The following is an 18,419-nucleotide window of genomic DNA, read 5'->3' as shown; positions in this document are numbered from 1 at the left end:
GTGGTATTAAAATAAATATATTCACTGTAGCTGATTGAGGTTTCATATTTAAGCTTATGATAGAATATATGACATGGAGAAAGGAGCAATAGTTCAATATGATTAAACAATATATAAAGAGGAGATTTTGTAAAATATTTCTTTAAATATTGTTAATATTGATAGAAATCCACTTCAAATTAAAATAACATATAATTCCAGGAAAATAATTCTAGGAAAACTTATATATTATCTCAACTTAAAATTCATTATCATTGAAACACATTCCTTTGTGATCTTGCATTGACATTCTTTCACAATTTCAAACTCTTGATAAAACAATTTCATTCTTTAATAAATTTCAAGCTCTTTATAAAACAACTTTAAATAGTTTTTCCTCAGCCTTAAATGATTAGAATGTAACAAGGTGGAGTGGAGTGAACTTTATCTCTCCTCTTTAATCAAAAAAGAAAGAAAAGAAAGAAAAGAAAGAAAAGAAAGAAAAGAAAGAAAAGAAAGAAAAGAAAGAAAAGAAAGAAAAGAAAGAAAAGAAAGAAAAGAAAGAAAAGAAAGAAAGAAAGAAAAGAAAAAAAGATTCTGCCAGACTACTCACATGGAATCTTTCCCCTACCATTTGATTGCCAAGAGACCTAAGATACACAGAGAATGAAATCATCAACACTAATTTGTGTTGGTTTCTTATCTCTATGACAGGTATTGTTTAAATTAACTCTGTAATCCAAAATGTTCTGCAATCACTCTAACCACTGTGGGACATGTTAGAAAACAAAATATGACATTCTCTAGATTATGGAGGCTCAGAGCTTGTGGGATGTTTGTGTGCATGTAGGCAAGTAGAAGGAGCTAACTGAGTAAGAAAGCTGGCTTCTTTTGAGACTCAACATGAAAAGAAACAGGAAATCAGAATAAATATGATTCAGACTCCTGACACTGAGCTCAGTAGCTCTGAGTCCCTCTTTGCCTTTCTTTCAGCCCCAGCTCTTTTTAAGTCCTATTAGATCTCTCTTTTTCTCCCATCTGTGGCACTGAAACTCTGTTCTGGGAGTCTGGGCTTGAAAATTGTGCTTGCAAGCAAGGATTTGTAGCAATTTCTTTCTCTTCAAGTGACTTCAACATTTGGTAGAGTCATGGAATATTAAATGAGAACAGGATGTTAGAGACTTCTTTCTTAACCTCTATTATTGATGGGAAAATTAAAGAGCAGAGACTAACTGATTTGGGATGAAATATTTAATGATCAATGAATGATGTATTTTATTTTACTTAGATGACATATGGTAAAAAATTATCTTAATTCTTTTTAAAATAATTGAAGCAAAGACAAATTCAGACCTATTCTCAATCCCATACATTAAATTACACATTTACAAAGTTTATGAGTCCTTCTATCTGCCATGCAAGAGGCTAATAACAAAGACCTATCAATAGATCAGGTTTAGAGTCTGTAGGACATTCAGTCCAGATGGCCATTCAGCTTAATAGGTGGAAAAATTGCCCCTGGAAGGGACTTCTAACCAAATCTTAAGAAACCATCTGCTGAACTCAATATTCAAATGTACTCACAAAGCACACCTTTCCTCAATCCAAGCCAAGATGTCTCATGTTCAAATATTGGGAGGTCCAAAGGACCAATAAGATATTCCATAAATCCACTAAAACAGAGAGTCTAAGGAACCTTTTAAAACCACTCTGAAAAATGTGCATTTGAATATAGTCAAGTGCATAGGTCTACATATGGCAACTGTGTATGTAATTTATGGCTATAACTTAGGCTCTTTTGTATTAATGGTTGATTGTAAGTTCTGAATAAATTTTACCAACTCCCATTTGGTGCTCTTAAGCTAATTGATGTTGTACATATCTTCTCAAAATACAGAGTATTCTTTCCATTCTTATTCCCTGGTGAGTTCTCTAAAGCATGGAGAAGTGTAGAAATTTGTTCACAGTCTTATTAAAATAAATAGCTAAACACAACCAGGGAAGCTTGCCTAGGGAAGGAAAACTCATACCCATATAGATATATATACACCTAACAAAGGGCACATTCAGCAAATATTTACAAACTTTTAAACAAGCTGTGGAAAGTGCACATGAAAGATAACAAAACCTCATTTTCTGCTGCTCATTAAACTGAAACTACTTGCAAATGAAGTTTTTCTTAAAAAATGAAGTCAGTACCTGCTTTTTCTTACTTCAGTTGGCTACTTCATATATTGAATATCAACTACTAAAACACACACTTCATTTGTTGAATACTTTATCCACTCATTTGATGTTTTATGTTGATGTCAAATTAGACAAGGCAACAACTTTTGCACAATTTATTTTCATGTATAAACAAGAGTACATTTGAAAATGAAGTGCCATGAAACTAAGCCTCTGAGAATATATTGCCAGCAAAAATGCGATACACTAGCCTAACACATCTTTTACTAATGTAGACTGTTAAGGGCCAAAATTGTTCTTTCAATTTTTTCCCATCTTTGAAAAGCATGAGCCAGATGACTCATCATATTCTAGAAACATTTTATATTTTAAATCCTTTTGAAACATAACCACTAATGAGTTATTTGATTACCACAATCAGAAACACTAATCACTACAGTCTTGATGAAAATTCAGACATTATCTCAAGAGGGCTCTGGTCAAATAAATGTTGGCTTGTCATTTGTTTTCATGATAGTTATTCATAGTGAGTCAGACTAAAATAAGTTTATGCAAAAGAAGTGTCAATTGGTGTGAGAATGCAAGACAAATAACAAATATACATGACAGAATCTACAAGAATTCTCTTCATTTCATTAAAATTATATATATATATATATAGCCAAGCATGTGGATCCCAATAACTTGGGAGGCTGAGATAAGAAAATAAAAAATTCAAGGCCAGCCTAGCAATTTAGTGAGGCCCTAAACAACTTAGTGAGATCCCATCTCAAAATAAAAAATACAAAGTGTTTAAGTTCCCCTGGGTTCAGTCTCTAGTACCAAAAGAATACAAATAAAAATTAAAAAAAAATTAAAAAACACAAACATTCTCTTACTATGATGATCAAAGTAATAATGTACTTTATATGAAAAATTTTGCAAGTTTGAAGCATCTTGTTTTCACTTTAGCACTTATATATACAATAAACTTTATACTAAAGACAGATCCCCTCCACTTCAACCAAATCCATAGAGACTTCCCTCTGTAGAGGAGGTCTACCTCCAACACCAACACACTTTCCTGTCTCTCTTATTCTCTTGCCCTAAAGAACCAGTACATTGAACATGAAGCATCCCTAAGACACCAAGGGAAAAAAAATCTGGAGGACCAGTATACCAAGAACTGCATATAACTACACTCAAAGATGAATGTTTACTCTTCCATGTTTTTGTGAAAATGTAAAACAAGAAGGAAAGAAGAAAGTTTCAGTTGGTGATTGAAACTTAAGTTGAAGACCAGGAGTATTCAAAGACCCAGAAGCTGCCACGTAAAATTTATGAGGATTTAGGAAAGAGAAAGTACACAGAACTATCTTTTAAGACTTAGATTTTTTAATTTTAATTTTAATTTTAATTTTATTACATATGTGTGTATGTAAGTGTGTATAAATATATATGTATATGTGTATATATGTATATGTGTGTGTGTATTTCTGTTCTAGGAGTTGAACCCAGGGCCTTCCAAACATGCTGTACAACTGAGTTCCTGAATATGTCTTAATTTACCATTTTAGCAGTCTTTTGCATCACTGTTATAATAGTTTTTACTAAAATTCCCACCTTCAAAAATATATATAAGTAGAGAGGTAGAATATGTGCCCAGAGATCAAACGGATGACCCATTACTTCAATACTATCATGATAAGGCTACTAAATATTCCCTCTATAATCAGATGCATTTAAACCCAGATAACAGTGCAACTTTTCTGCTTCTAAAGGATTTATGGAGATGGTTTTTTTTGATCATGGTAAAATAAAATCACGTTATAACTATGTTATATTATTATTCCTATACTTAATCTATCTTACTGAATTCTGAACCCTATTTTCCTCATGTTTCTCTCATTGAGCACTTCATAAAGACTACTCTGTATCTTCTGTTTTCATCTTCTTTAGTTCCTAATTACTCCTCAACTTTGTTAACATTGACAATTACTTCTGGAAAGCAAGCTCTTTACTTTTCCCTACTAACTTGATACATCTCTTTATCTCTGGTCATTTCCAATTCTATGACTGTTCCTTGTACATAAAAAAAAAAAAAAAGATTTTACATTGGTGTTTTTCTAGTCCACATTCTTGGTTAGCTTGTTTTCTTGCTATTTATTACTTCTCTGGGAAACTCCTTGGATTCCAGAATTTCAGTTGTCTCTTAAACACCTACAAGTGATAACCAACTATTCTCCTATGTTTAATTCCCCAGAAACTTTTGTAATATTTGCTTATTGCTAAGTATTCTATCTTGAATTCCTCCAGGCATCTTAAAGACACTTGTCCAAAGCCAAAGTCATTAGCTTACACTTTCCCTAGTCAGTCTTTGCATCCACAGCAAATACAACTCCTTTACATTCATTTCTCTCTATGATAATTAAACTTGTTTTTTGTGTATATTTTCCCTTTAATGTCCCCAGTGTTGTGCAATGTATGGTAGGTAGTGAATTCTTAAAATGGTTTTTCAAGCAAATTGAGCATCTTCAACTTCCAATTCTGCTGTGGAATCACGTTATAACCATATTATATTACTATTCAAAATGCTGTATAGATTTTCTATGGCTAATTGGAAAAAATGACTATTTGGGATTATTTAGTTAGACAGGTTGCATGGAGGCATTGCCCTTAGAGTGTGATAATGGAAAAAACATTGTATTCACTGTAAAACCAGAGTAAGTGATCCAACACCTAAGCCCCAATCTTCTTACAAAGATAATAACCCCTCTCCTGCCTTTCAAGGTAAGTAGCTAATAGGCTCAAATGTGATAATCAGATACAAAGAAAAAAAAATGAAAAGAAACGAAAAGTATGAAGGACAATACAAAGGCAAGCTCTGTCAATCAATTTTAAAATTTGATTATACCACTGTGACTTTACTATTCCTTATTAGGTTTAGATTTTAAAATTAGCATGGTGCTCATTTTTTAAATAAACAAATAGAGTATTTTTTCACACTCTTACACTTCTTGAAGACTGTAACTGATAATATGTCTGCCCCTAGGATAACCTCAATGATATACTGCCTGCGACCCTTATAGCACTGTGCCAAAAGTGAACAGTGGCACCTTATTATCCAGAAGGATGTGTGTTTATTAAATATTGCTTTTATTTACTTGGAGAGACTTGACTTAATGCACCCACGTTTAAGATTTGTACTTTTAACTTAATCAGGAATAATAGAAATAGGTAGACATTGTTTGCCCTGAATTTTCAAATAATATATGCAGAGCAAGAATGAAAGGAGATATCCCCTTATGGGGATTTGTTTTCTAGGTAAATAAAGAAAAAACTTAACTGTATTTTTGACTGTCACTAATTTTCAGGACTCTTATCACAACTTTCTGAAAATTCTCCAGCTACAGCATTAATCCCCTTGAAAGGGAGACGCTCAATTTACAGTGCATTTTTGCATGTCCCTAAACAAGTCCTGAATGATGAATTTCACTGTCTGACTGTGGTGGTTTACCTCAGCACATAATTTCTTATATTAATAACCTTCCCCACAGGAGTGAATGACCTTCTATAAATACAATCCCTCCACTCAATCAAAAAATTAAAGCCTGTAACCACCTCATAATTCATCATCTATTTTACAGGCAATTGTGGAAGCAAAAACAAACACAAATCCCCAATCTTCAACCCATGTAATGTAAAATTATGCAGGCTTCTGCACTTATGTAACATGGATATATTGAAAATTACGTAGCATTTTGTGTTCCAAATCAATTCTATTGAGTGAATTCCTGCTTCCAGTGAGCTGTAATTTTCAGAGGAAAAAAAGAATAAAACTAACTCCTTTTTAAAAATCAAAGGCATCCTAAAACAATAACTTCCTGAATGTTGGTATATTATCAGTCTTTAAAAAAATGTTTCTTCATATGAATGCCTCTGAAATTATGGTGATGCCAGATAATAGAGTTATTCTTGGAATCTTCAGAACTACCATTTACATAAAACTGTCTTAGAGTGATTCTCAGAATTTAGTAAAGGAGTCATCCTTTTTGAGTGAGGACGATCAACATTTGTACTGAATTTCAGTACACAGAAAGACACAAAAATACATGTTTAACATACTAATGTACATCTTAGTTCCCTCTCACAAAGACATCTACCTGCAAAACATAATACTAGAGCTGAGAAAAGAGTTATGTCAAAGAACTCTGATAACCAGAAAATCTCAGACAAGAGTATTGTGCATTCCCAAAGTATGTAAATTAGGAATACAGGATAGGATTTTAAAATTCAATATTCTTTACTACCTTTAATTATGGTATCTGTGAACACAGAGATTATATTTACATAAGAAACAGTCTATTTGTAAGACAGAAAAGCCAAAATTAGATTCAGAACTGCTTTTTTGTATAATTCAGGTAACTCAGTGCTCTTGGGCAGGTTCTGATACATTATCCAGTTGACAAAACCAGGGTGAAGAGCTACATTCATTTACCTGTGGTCCTCTCACATAAGGTAAGTAATCTTTATTTTACCAAGAATACATGACATCAAAGTCAATTCTAGCAGAAGTCTTATAACAGATCTAAAATTTGCCACTTAAACACACACGCACACACACTTACACATAAAGTAAGAGCAAAGCACATATTCAGACCTCACTTGGGGAGACATAAAGAGACTAAAACATACTGTAGATCTGTCAGAATATCACACAGCAGGTAAAGATAGCGTGTTTTTGGTTTTCTCCCTATTGGGTATTATGTGATTGCTGTCTATTATGAGAACAGTGAACTGAGGTAACATGAGTGGTTGGCGAGACTTCTGGACCAATCCTTTTAAGATCAATAAATGGGAATGGATTCAAATGAAAAGTTTCTTCTCAGCCAAAGAAACAATCAGTGAGGTGAAGATAAAGTGTATAGATGGTAACAAAAAAAAAATGCTCCCAAACACATAGAACACTAATCTCCAGGATAAATAAAGAACTCAAAAAAAAAAAAAGCAACAACAAAAAAACCTTAACACCCAAAACAAAACAAAAAACAAATAACCCAATAACCCAATCAATAAATGGGCTAAGAAATTGAACAGACACTTCTCAGAAGATATACAGTGGATCAATAAATATACGAAAAAATGTTCAATATCTCTAGCAAAGAGAGAAATGCACATCAAAACGTCTCTAAGAGTTCATCTCATACAGTCAAAATGGCAGTTATTAAGAATACAAGCAACAATAGATGTTTGCAAGGATGTGGGGAAAAAGGCACACTCTTACATTGCTGATGGGATGGCAAAGTGGTGCAACCAATCTGTAAAACAATATGGCAATTCCTTAGAAAACTTTGAATGGAACCATCATTTGATCCAGCTATCTCACTCCTCAGTTTTATACCCAAAGGACTTAGAAACAGAATACTACAGTGAAGAGCCACATCAATGTTTATAGCAGCACAATTCACAGTAGTTAAATTGTGGGACCAATCTAGATGACCTTCTGTATATGAATGGATAAAGAAACTGTGGAATATTACTCAGCATTAAAAGAGAATAAAGTCATGGAATTTGCATGTAAATGAATGGAGTTGGAGAATATCATGTTAAGTGAAGTAAGCCAATCCCCAAAAACCAAAGCCCGAATGTTTTCTCTAAGAACTAGATGCTGATCCATAATGGAGGCAGGAGGAAACATGGGAGAATGGAGGGACTTTGGATAGGACAAAGGGAAAGGGGAAGAAGGGAGAAGTCATGGGGGTAGGAAAGATGGTGGAATGAGATGGACATTACTACCCTAGGTACATGTATGGAAACATGAATGATGTGACTCTACTTTGTCTACAATCAGAGAAATGAAAAATTGTACTCCATATGTGTACTATAACTCAAAATGCATTCTACTGTGATGTATAACAAATTAGAATGAATAAATAAAATTTAAAAATAAAATAAAACCATTAAAAAAGAATGTATACTTGCTCATGAGTAATTCCTATACTGATTACATGTTAAAGAAAGACTATACTGAATACTGGATTAAATAATTATATGCCAAATTTAAAAAATAATAATAGCAGCACTTGTGGTCACTTAAACTGTTCTGAAATGTACTTGTGTCACCAGAGGCAGTTGTCATGTAGCTAATTGCTTTGTAGGAGAGTTGAGGTATATTGCCACACCAGTATCACTGCTGAGAGGGCAAAATGTTTATGTAAACAACATTGTCAGTTCCAGCTTGCTAGTGACATGGCTCACAACCTAGGTAAACCTGCCTCATGTACAACTAGTAGCAATATTTTGTTTTCTTTTCGTACAGAGAACCATGTCATCTCTTCAATTTATTATTCTCTGGTATTAGAAAAGGCCCCTAAGTGAAACTGACAATCTTGTGATTGACTATGCACATATTCAGTGGTGCAGAAATTAAATGTGAGACAAACATGCACTTTACAAAATTTGTCAATCTTCTGTACAAATGTATGAGAATATATAAAATATACACATTTATTTATATATATATATATATATATATATACCCACACACATTTATATATATACCCACACACATTTATATATATACCCATTTATATATATATATATATATACCCATTTATATATATATATACCCATTTATATATATATATATACCCATTTATATATATATATACCCATTTATATATATATATATACCCATTTATATATACATGTATATATATATAAATGTTTATATATATATATAAACCTGCTCATTTCAATAGATAAGAAAACTGAAACATACAGTGACTATGTAATTTGTTTTCTCTGATAAGTGGATGCTTATCTATAATGGGGGCAAGGGGAAACAGGGGAGGAATGAAGGGACTTTGGATAGTCCCTTCATTAGATGCAAAATCCCTGGAATGGTTACTACCCCTATGTACTGGGCATGATACTGTTCTATTACTGCCTTTTAACAAAGGTGAAGTGATTTCCAGAATCAACAAAAATTTATTAAAGCATCTCCATAATTCTTTTCACATTAGTAGGTGTACTGTATCATAGAAATATTGTCCATTTTATGCTTAAATGTAGTACATGACATATCCGTAAGAGTTAATCACCCTATGTCTAAAAAACGTTTTAATGACAAAGGATCTTGTCTTATATATTCCCATCAGTGAGCTTCTAAACTGAAGTCTGAATTTAAAAGCACACACTCATTCCGGTGAAGAATTAAAGCAGTAGGCATGTGGTCCCAGAGAAAAACAAAACAAAAAACCCTGATGTTAGAGAAACAGAAACCACCGACTCTTAAAATCTAACCAGCATCTCTGTTTCACAAAATCTGTTTCATCCTTAGTATATTTGATCAGTGACTATTCATTCCTTTATTCCATATTAGTTTTCAACTTTTTAAATTTTATATTCTGGACATATTTTTGGAAGGATGAGAACAAGTTGTGGCCATCAATCTCCATGTAAACAAGTAGCCATCCTTTTCTCACAAGAAGTGCAGACAAAACTTGTCTTATAATTTGTAAACCACTCTTCTTAACTCTAGTCAAATCAGATAATTAGCGTTACATTCAGAGATATGTTGGTATTTTAGCTCAGGTATTTCTCAACTGCAGAGTGGGGCTGATGAGGAAAAAAATATATAGCATTAACCCTTTCATATGGTGCTGCTTTGAATACAATAAAATTTCAATTATTCTTCCCACTATGTTATTGTTTTCAAATATATTGCAGTTAAGCACATACTTTGTGTGAAAGAAAAATGTTGAAAGCATACTGTCTATGTTTTGTAAATATTTGCAAGCAGCACTTTTTAAATTATGTCTGAACACAGATAAAAAATTTTTATGTATTGAGTAATGCGATGCAAAATGAGATTCTACCAGTATTTGAAGTTATTAAGTAATCTTTTCACTTAAAGAAGATCCCTAAGAAATTTCATCATGTACTATTCACTTAAAGAATATCCCTAAGAAATTTCATCATGTACTATTAATACATTCAATATAATAATAATAATGGGTTTATATAAATAATAAATCTGAAAAGCTATATAATCAGTTTCAGTTTTTGAAATTACTATTAGTATTTATGTGAAAAGTATACAGATATGAACATATACAATGAGTCCGTATATCAAGTAGATAAATTAGGTACAAAAAAGCCCAGATACCATCTGTGGTTATGGCTCAGTAGTAGAGGGCCTGCCTGACATGCGTGAGGCACTGGGTTCAATCCTCAGCACCATAAATAAATAGATAGATGGAAGCATTAGCTTTTATCTACAACTAAAAAAACTGCAGGTATTTTCCAAAGTAAAGGAATTTTATTGCTTATAGTTAGAATTTTTGGACTTTCAAGTTGAATAGTACAGCTAAGTTGTTATTTCAGTATGTAGGATCTGGATCTGTAGAAGGCAATATTTCACAAGGTACATTGGCATGCTGGGACACAGAATACAAGCCCTTAATGATTTTCAGAATTCACCAAGTAGCATGAACACATAAATAAATGGAGCAAGTACAAACATATTTTTTGTGTAGAATATTAAGGATCTCAGGAAATGATCTTAAATTGTCATGTTGGAAATGAGAATAATATAAATCATAAAACCAAAAGTCTCATAAATAGACTAAAAATATTAAATCTATTCTCTATCAATTCAGGTCAACTGTCAATATTTTATTCTGAAATACTTTTAAATGGACTAGAAAATACAGGCTAGTGATAGATGATTATTCAGAGAGTTTAAAATATGACTTTGAAATATTTTTTCAATCAAATGGCTTTTGGTGGTGAAAGTAACTCCCCTTCTCCTACTTAGAGTCCTAAAAGCTTTTATATTTGTGTCTCTACTGAACTCATAAAGAGCTCACAAACTTTTCTTTAATATATACTCACTTAGTATTTTTAGAATTCTGAATTAATTCATTTTAGAGTTCTATGCAGTACAGCCACAATGCACAGATCTGATTTAACTTAGTATCACTAGACTCAAAAGAGTTCATTTCTCCTCAAGCAAGGGTCTTACCTTCATTCCCTGTTCATTTCTGAGTCTGAGACAGACACATTCATCAAGTTTTCAGCTGTTATTTGCTGATCCTCTATTTAACCCTGTTAAGTTGATTTTGCACATCTTCACTTTATTCTTATTACATATACAATTCCGGTTTCCATTAATAGCATATTTGATTGCTTTTTAAATTATTTATGTATCCTTTATCAAAACATTCATACATATAAATGTGTTATAATATAATAACATGTAATAAAATAAATAGGTAATAGCATAAAATAGTTTTCTAACAATTTTCTCTGATACTTCTTAAAATGAATCTGCCTCTGGATATGATAATTTAATAATAATTCATTCATTGCAGGGCTTCCTTTATTTATTATCTACATATAATCATCTGAATAAAATAGCAATGACAATAGTAATACCCGAATCACATTGTTATGTTACCAAATATTGCTTTGTTTTGTGAAACATTTTCCCAGAGAAGCACCATTAACAAAAATAATAAGTTTAAGTAGGAACAAGACTCCTCACTGGTTTAGCACTGCCCTTGTGAGCCTTACCCTGTGTGGGGTGGGGGAAGGTGCTTCTTAACTAATTTCCCTGAGTACAATTGTCCCTGTTCCTTTACTCATCTAATATGTAGTACCTATAAAGAAAAAAAAAATCACCAGGTTTTTGTATTGCACCTTATGCCTTGGAATAGATGAGTTAAAAGATACTGGAGGTAATGGTTGAAATACTCCTCACAGTAGCTCAGAGTAATCGTTTGAGGCTGAAAAGTCACGTTGGCAACACCTCACTGACCTGCAGTCTACAAACACATCACATTGATACTCAAGACTTTGTCACAGGTCTCTCAATCCAACCTTCTTATTTTTTTTTCCAATTAATATCACATCACCTTAATTGGATTTTCTACTTGTAAGCTTCATGGATTAAGATTGTACTGCTATGCTAATTAGCATTAGGTACCAAAGATGAGCTCTACAACCAAGAACAAGAATTGCCATTCTAGAATTTCATTACACTAACATTGGCATGAGGTAGTCTCTCCTGGAGAACATCCAAGCAATTTTAATTATCTAAATGTTTAAAAGATCATGTTATAAGACTGTTTTACCAACAAGGCAATCAGTTACATAACACAGGTATGCAGAGGAGCATTATGAAATCCAGTGGAATTCCAGGAGCATTTATTTGTAAGGCTTTTACGTGGCCCACACAATTTGTTTTGCTAAGTGCTTGGGGGTGGAGACCCTATTTGGCGTGAGGTTGTGTTCTCTTAGAAATGATAGGCACATAAAATCAGCAGCATTGTTTCCTAAAAGAACTTCATGTGAAAGCATAAGGAGTCATAGAGATGTGGACTAGGAAAATATGTTAGAATAATATTAGCATGGCTTGTGAGTAAGAGATTTCTAGGTCTTATCATTTTCCTCAAATTCTCATTTTATCAAAGAAAATATTAAAGTCTTCCTTTGGGGATATCAATTCTTCCACTGAATTTCAACGGTCAGTTGTACAAAGTAGATAAAGTATCAAAAGAGTCTCCATGCCTATGCATTCCCTTGCTAGGACTATTATAACCAGGTTGCACAGAATGAGTGGTTTAAACAATAGGAATTTGTTTTCTCACATTCTGGAAGCTTAGAAATCTAGATCAAAGCAACAGTAGGATTAGCTGTTTCTGAGGGGTCTATCTTGGCCTATAGATGGTTCTGCTGTTTTCTTCATAAAACTTTTTTTCTCTGGGTGTCTGTCTAGATCTTATCTTCTCTATTTACCTTGCTAAATGGCCTACATCCAAAGACTGTCACATTTTGAGCTAACGGCGATTAGCACTTCAACATATATATTTTAGTGGAACACAATCCAGGCCACAAGACCTAGGCAATGCACATTTGTTAGCTAGAAAATAAAAATAAGTATTCAGATCAAACAAAACATTTATTTAAGTTCTCATTTGAATTTATCTCCCTTTCATTGTACCCTTCTCACAATCATATAAGGGTGGGAAATGTGTAGACAGAAATGTTTAGATTTATTCTCTCCAAATAGTATCATGTGGAAATAACAGAAGGATGGAAGTCATGAGCCATGGATTCCTTCTCATTTTGCTACATATTTGCTAGGTGGTCTTGGCATTTCAGCTTTGGGCAGGATGGGTCTTAGTTTTCTTGTCTGTAAAATAAAATTTGAAAGTACTCTGAGATTCCTCCAAACACTACAGTGGTGCAGTCGGAGCAATATTTATAACAGCACAATTCACAATAGGGAAGTTATGTAGCCAATCTAGGTGCCCTTCAACAGATGAATGGGTAAAGAAATATACATAATTGAATATTACTCAGCCATAAGAAAGAGTGATTTTATGACATTTGCCTGTAAATGGATGAATCTGGGGACTATCCTGCTAAGTGAAATAAGCCAATTCCAAAAAATCAAAGGGTGAATATTTTCTGATTGTGGAAACTAACCCACAATAAGTCAGAGGTGCAGAATTGAGTTCAAAGGGTTCAACAAAGGGAATGAATGGAAGGGAGAGGAATAGGAAGGAAAGACTGTGGAAACAATCTAACATAACTTTCCTGAATACACTACAGTGAATCCCACCATCATGTATATCCATAACACTGGAGCCCTAATTAGAATAAGATATATTCTGTCCATGTATAATTTTATCAAAATGGACTCTACTGTCATGTATAATTTAAAAGAACCAATAGAAAAAAAAAGAGTGTTGACTGGCTCCTATTTTAATACTGTGACAGGATCATGATGATGATGAAAAGGATAACTGATTTTGTGTATTTAACAAAGGATCAGACTCTGTTTGCCTCTTAGATTCAGAATTTCATGTTCTCACAAAAATACACCAGGTGGCTAGTATTACTTCCATTTTTTTATATAGAAATGGAGCTCAGAATATAGATGAAGTTTCTAAGCCACATTTCTATAGTTTGAATGCTTGTGTTTCCCAAAATTCATATGTTAGAAACTAATCTCCAGGAAAATAATATTAAGAGGTAGAGCCTTGAGGAAGTGATTAGGTCTTAAGAGCAGGGCTGTCATGAAAGAAATGAGTTCTTATAAAAAGAGGCCTGAGGAAGCTGGCTTCCCCTTTCCACCACTGAAGGATGAGGCAAGAAGTTACCATCTCCAAACTAGAAAGCAGGACCATACCTTGATTTTGGACTTTTTTGCCTCCATTACTGTGAAGAAAATTTCTGTTGTTTATGAATCAACCAATCTAAGGTATTTTGTTATAGCAGCCAGAACAGATTAAGACACATATAATCAGAAAGGAATTTAGCTTTGTGTTTCCACAGTTCATGAACTTTCCCTATCAGGGTGAAGTAACATCACATCACGGTATCAAGGTCACGACTTGTACAGTCAATAAAAACAGTCTCTTTACTCCCTCTTTAGTGCTTACATTTTTTTGTACAGAGAAAGATTTTTATACAGAAGACACAAACTAGAGGGCAAAATTACATTATTTTAAGTGTATTAACCTTAAGAGATTACTTTTTTAACTAAATGACTTTTTCCCCCCCTTTTCTTTGAAATTATACAGAAAATTTTAGAAACTCATGCTACCAAAAGTATGGTAATAAAATATCTTAGTCAATTTCGCACAATAAACTTTCATACTTTGAAAACTATAGTTATTAGATTTCCTATTTCATTATGATATTCTTTCATGTCTCGGTACCTTATACCTTATTAAATGTTACTTTTATTATTAACTTGAATAACTTATCTCCTCATTTCTGTGAAAATACCAAACTTTGGAGACTTTCACATCTTTGGATAGTTTAAACTTTGTGCTATACCATAACAACTTGCACACATACATACATGCAATCACTCATTCATATGATGAAATATAATGGTGTAGTTTTCCAATGTGTCAGTGTATTTAAAACTTTTTTGCTTATCTATCCTAAAAAAATAATGGAAATATTAGGAAACAGAGAAATGAGGTTGGGAATTTTTGTATTAAGTGTACCATCAAATGACTCATATATTAAGAAACATATATGAGTTTCTGTGCTCTACCAAGTAACTCTACCAAGCTCCCAAGTAATATATAATGCTGTCTCAGTGACCAAGTAAGGCATATATTGCCATTCCATTAATACACAATCACTTGGTTAAAATAAGAATTTTTGTCTGTAATTTCTTATTATCTACATTAATAAAAATGCCATTTGACTTATAAAATGTATAATGTAAATTATATTTCTTTTTTTTAAAATCTGAATTATATTCCTCTGGTATGACTGAGCTCTGTATAGACTTAGCACTATCTCAAAATAATGGCATATGAACCCTTTTTCTTTTTTAACCTAAAGGTAATGCTATTTAGCATTCTGCTCTCATTACAAGACTCTAGTCATTCAAAATCGTAACATGATTTGTGACCTTTAAGATCTTTTTTGTGCAATTTTCATGAAATAACCAAAATTTATTTCTCCATTGTTCTTGTTATAAAACATAATCTAAAAGAGTAATTTTTATCTAGTACTTTTTTATGCCCTGTCAGTGACAGCAGTAACTAAAACTTCAACTAAAAATTATTTACAAGGAGAAAATAAGACCTGGAGAGGACATTGCTTGGTTTTTCAATTCACAGTTCAATTTGCATTTCTTACACCCTTTCGTCTATTAATACAGGATATCTAGGGTAGATGACATTGAAGAAATGTGCACATGAAAATTTCACAAAGCCATTTTTACAAGATTACTTCATCTAGCCATACATACACTGTAGGGATTATGGAAAATTGTCCTGTTGCCACTCATTTATAAGGGCATGATCATTAATTCCTTTGGAAGAGAGGAAAGAAAGTGGATAGAGAGACACAATTATGTGTTTTGCAGTTACTAAGATAGCTCACATTTGGAAAATAATCCAGCAATGGCAAAATTACATAAGGGATATCTGCTTTGTTGTATTTTTCCTCCCTCCATATATCCTGCCCGTCCTCCCAAACATGAAAATGAAAAGGCATACAGAGAAAACAAGTGACTTTTTCCTTTTTTATGTCGATGACCTCCATAAAAGGAGCACTCTTACAAGTAGTGAAAGAAAATGTGATTAAACTGTCTACTAGAAGACTTTTAAGGTTCTCATAAAAATTGGATGCACAGGAAATACTTGAACAATGCATTAAGTGTCCCTGCTCACTGAATGTGCTCAGGGTTTTAAAGTTTTCAAAAGGGAAACCGATCTTTTCTGTCCACATCAACTAATGTTTTTCATGCTCCTTTTGTTGACTCCAGCTCACTGAACTACCATTCCTATGCTATTTACTTCAAAAAAAAAAAAAAAAAAAGATCAGCTTAGAGCTTTGTAAAGACTGCATTATCTATTAACAGAATATGTTTTTATTTTTATTTATGACCTCAATATTTTTCTCCTTTGTGCAATTTTAAAGATGAGCTAATCATATTATAGTAAAAACATAAAAAATATAAACAGTCTCGGAATATATGAGGTTTATATTACAGACAAAATACCAAGCATAAGATTAAAACAAATCCCGTTCTCATCAGATAGCTTTAATCAACTCTTCCTACTCAGTGGTTTGAAAGTATATTACTAAAGTATTTCCAGCAAATAAAACAAAACAAAAATTTCATGGTCATTCAGAAGGATTATGCTATATCCTTAGCAAAGTATAAGTGAATGTGATTAATGAAGAAGAAAAATGTAACTTATTTAATTTTATTCTAAAATTAAGAAATATATACACACAAGGGCAAGCATACATGTACACACACACATAGGAAATCAAAGATAAATATGCCATCACACATTGTTTTTTCTAGTGTTCTCAGGAATAAGATGTACCAGACAGCTGACATGAATATTCTTCTCTCCAAGAAAACCCCTAGAAATGAGAAATTTACCGGGTCAAGTCTTTAATACCTAGTATTATCAAACATTGATTCCATCTAACCAATTATATGATGGTTTAGTGCTATTAAAATTTTCAATTCTTAAGATTTTTCCAGAAGTCACAGAAAATGCTTACCAACATGACCCTTTCTTCAAAGACTTGATTGTATCACAAGGTACTGTGGAATGACTGAAAGGATGTATATTTGTAGTAACTAAGAAAGGATGAAGTAATCCAGTACGTATATGTATGTGTATTCATGAGTGTGTATGTGTTTTTTTCCATTTGTTTGAAAAAAAAAATTGTTTTATTACTGGGAATGAAGCATATGGGCACTTAAAGAGGGGGAAATCAGTAATCAAATGGATGCAAATATTAGTATCTCCTATCGCAACAGGAAGGAAATTGTAGAATCTGTCTTTCTGGATACCTTACAGAATAATTCATGATCTATGTTTCTTGAAAGATCTTGAAAGAGCACCAGGGCATTTTTGATTCAGAGGATGCAGAAGCCTTGAGTAAAAATCTTGGCTCTGCCACTTGCTAGGTGTTTAATATTAAAGTAAATTCACTTAGCATTTCTGTGTCTCAGTTTCTTCCTCTCTATAATAATCAGAGTCAGCTAAAAACATCCTTAGAGTTGTCTTTCAGTCCTAAATCATATTGAAGAAATGAACTTTTGAAGGTTTTCATAGTTTTTTTACTGCAAAATAATTTCTGATACATTTCTGCTGTAACTGTAAAATCAGATGAATAATCAAAAGACACAGCAAAACAAAACTACAAAAAGAAAAATATTTTCTAAATGTTTAGAGAAATAATTTTAAGAGTAATATTTAATTTCAAATTAAATATTTTATTAGTTCCTTCTCATAAAAGGATAAACATCATTGTTTACTTTGGGAAATTTAGGGGAAAATACTATCATTTTTTTCTAGGTTCAAATGTGTAAATATCTATTTATCTATAGACAGAGATTTATTTGTGTGTATATGGATATTGACAGATGACAGATAGATGATCACAAGTTCAAAGCCAGCCTCAGCAGAGTGAGGCACTAAGCAACACATTGAGACACTGTCTCTAAATAAAATAAAAAATACCACTGGAGATGTGGCTCAGTGGTTGTGTGGCTCAGTGGTTATGTGCCCCTGAGCTCAATCTCTGGTATGCCCCCCCCCCAAATTTTTTGAATATCTAGTAATATGTAAACATGCAAAAATTTAGATAATAGTAAGTTGGTAGAAATAGTTAATATAACTACATTAATATGAATATTTACATATAGAAGATAACATGTTAATACATAAATAGTTAAAATAATTAAATGTATTATATTTCTGATA

At 32.6% G+C, this 18,419-nt stretch overlaps 1 protein-coding gene across 10 annotated transcripts in view; it reads right to left on the bottom strand.

The window, feature by feature from the left end:
• Pcdh9 (protocadherin 9) overlaps window positions 1-18,419 on the bottom strand; it is an 848,769-nt gene that overhangs the window by 541,892 nt on the left and 288,458 nt on the right. Inside the window, exon 3 of one of the 10 annotated variants that reach the window (XM_040281433.2) lies at window positions 13,184-13,345. The exons of the other annotated variants lie outside the window; for them this stretch is intronic. Within the exon in view, the coding sequence (XP_040137367.2) occupies window positions 13,274-13,345 (72 nt within the window). The 3' untranslated portion in view covers window positions 13,184-13,273. Of the gene's footprint in view, window positions 1-13,183; window positions 13,346-18,419 lie in introns of those variants that run through there. 10 annotated transcript variants of the gene reach the window in all.

This window comes from Ictidomys tridecemlineatus, chromosome 6 (assembly GCF_052094955.1).
Source record: "Ictidomys tridecemlineatus isolate mIctTri1 chromosome 6, mIctTri1.hap1, whole genome shotgun sequence".
NCBI lineage: Eukaryota > Metazoa > Chordata > Mammalia > Rodentia > Sciuridae > Ictidomys > Ictidomys tridecemlineatus.
Note: the sequence above shows the minus strand (reverse complement) of the source record. Positions and strands in the feature narration are given on the sequence as shown.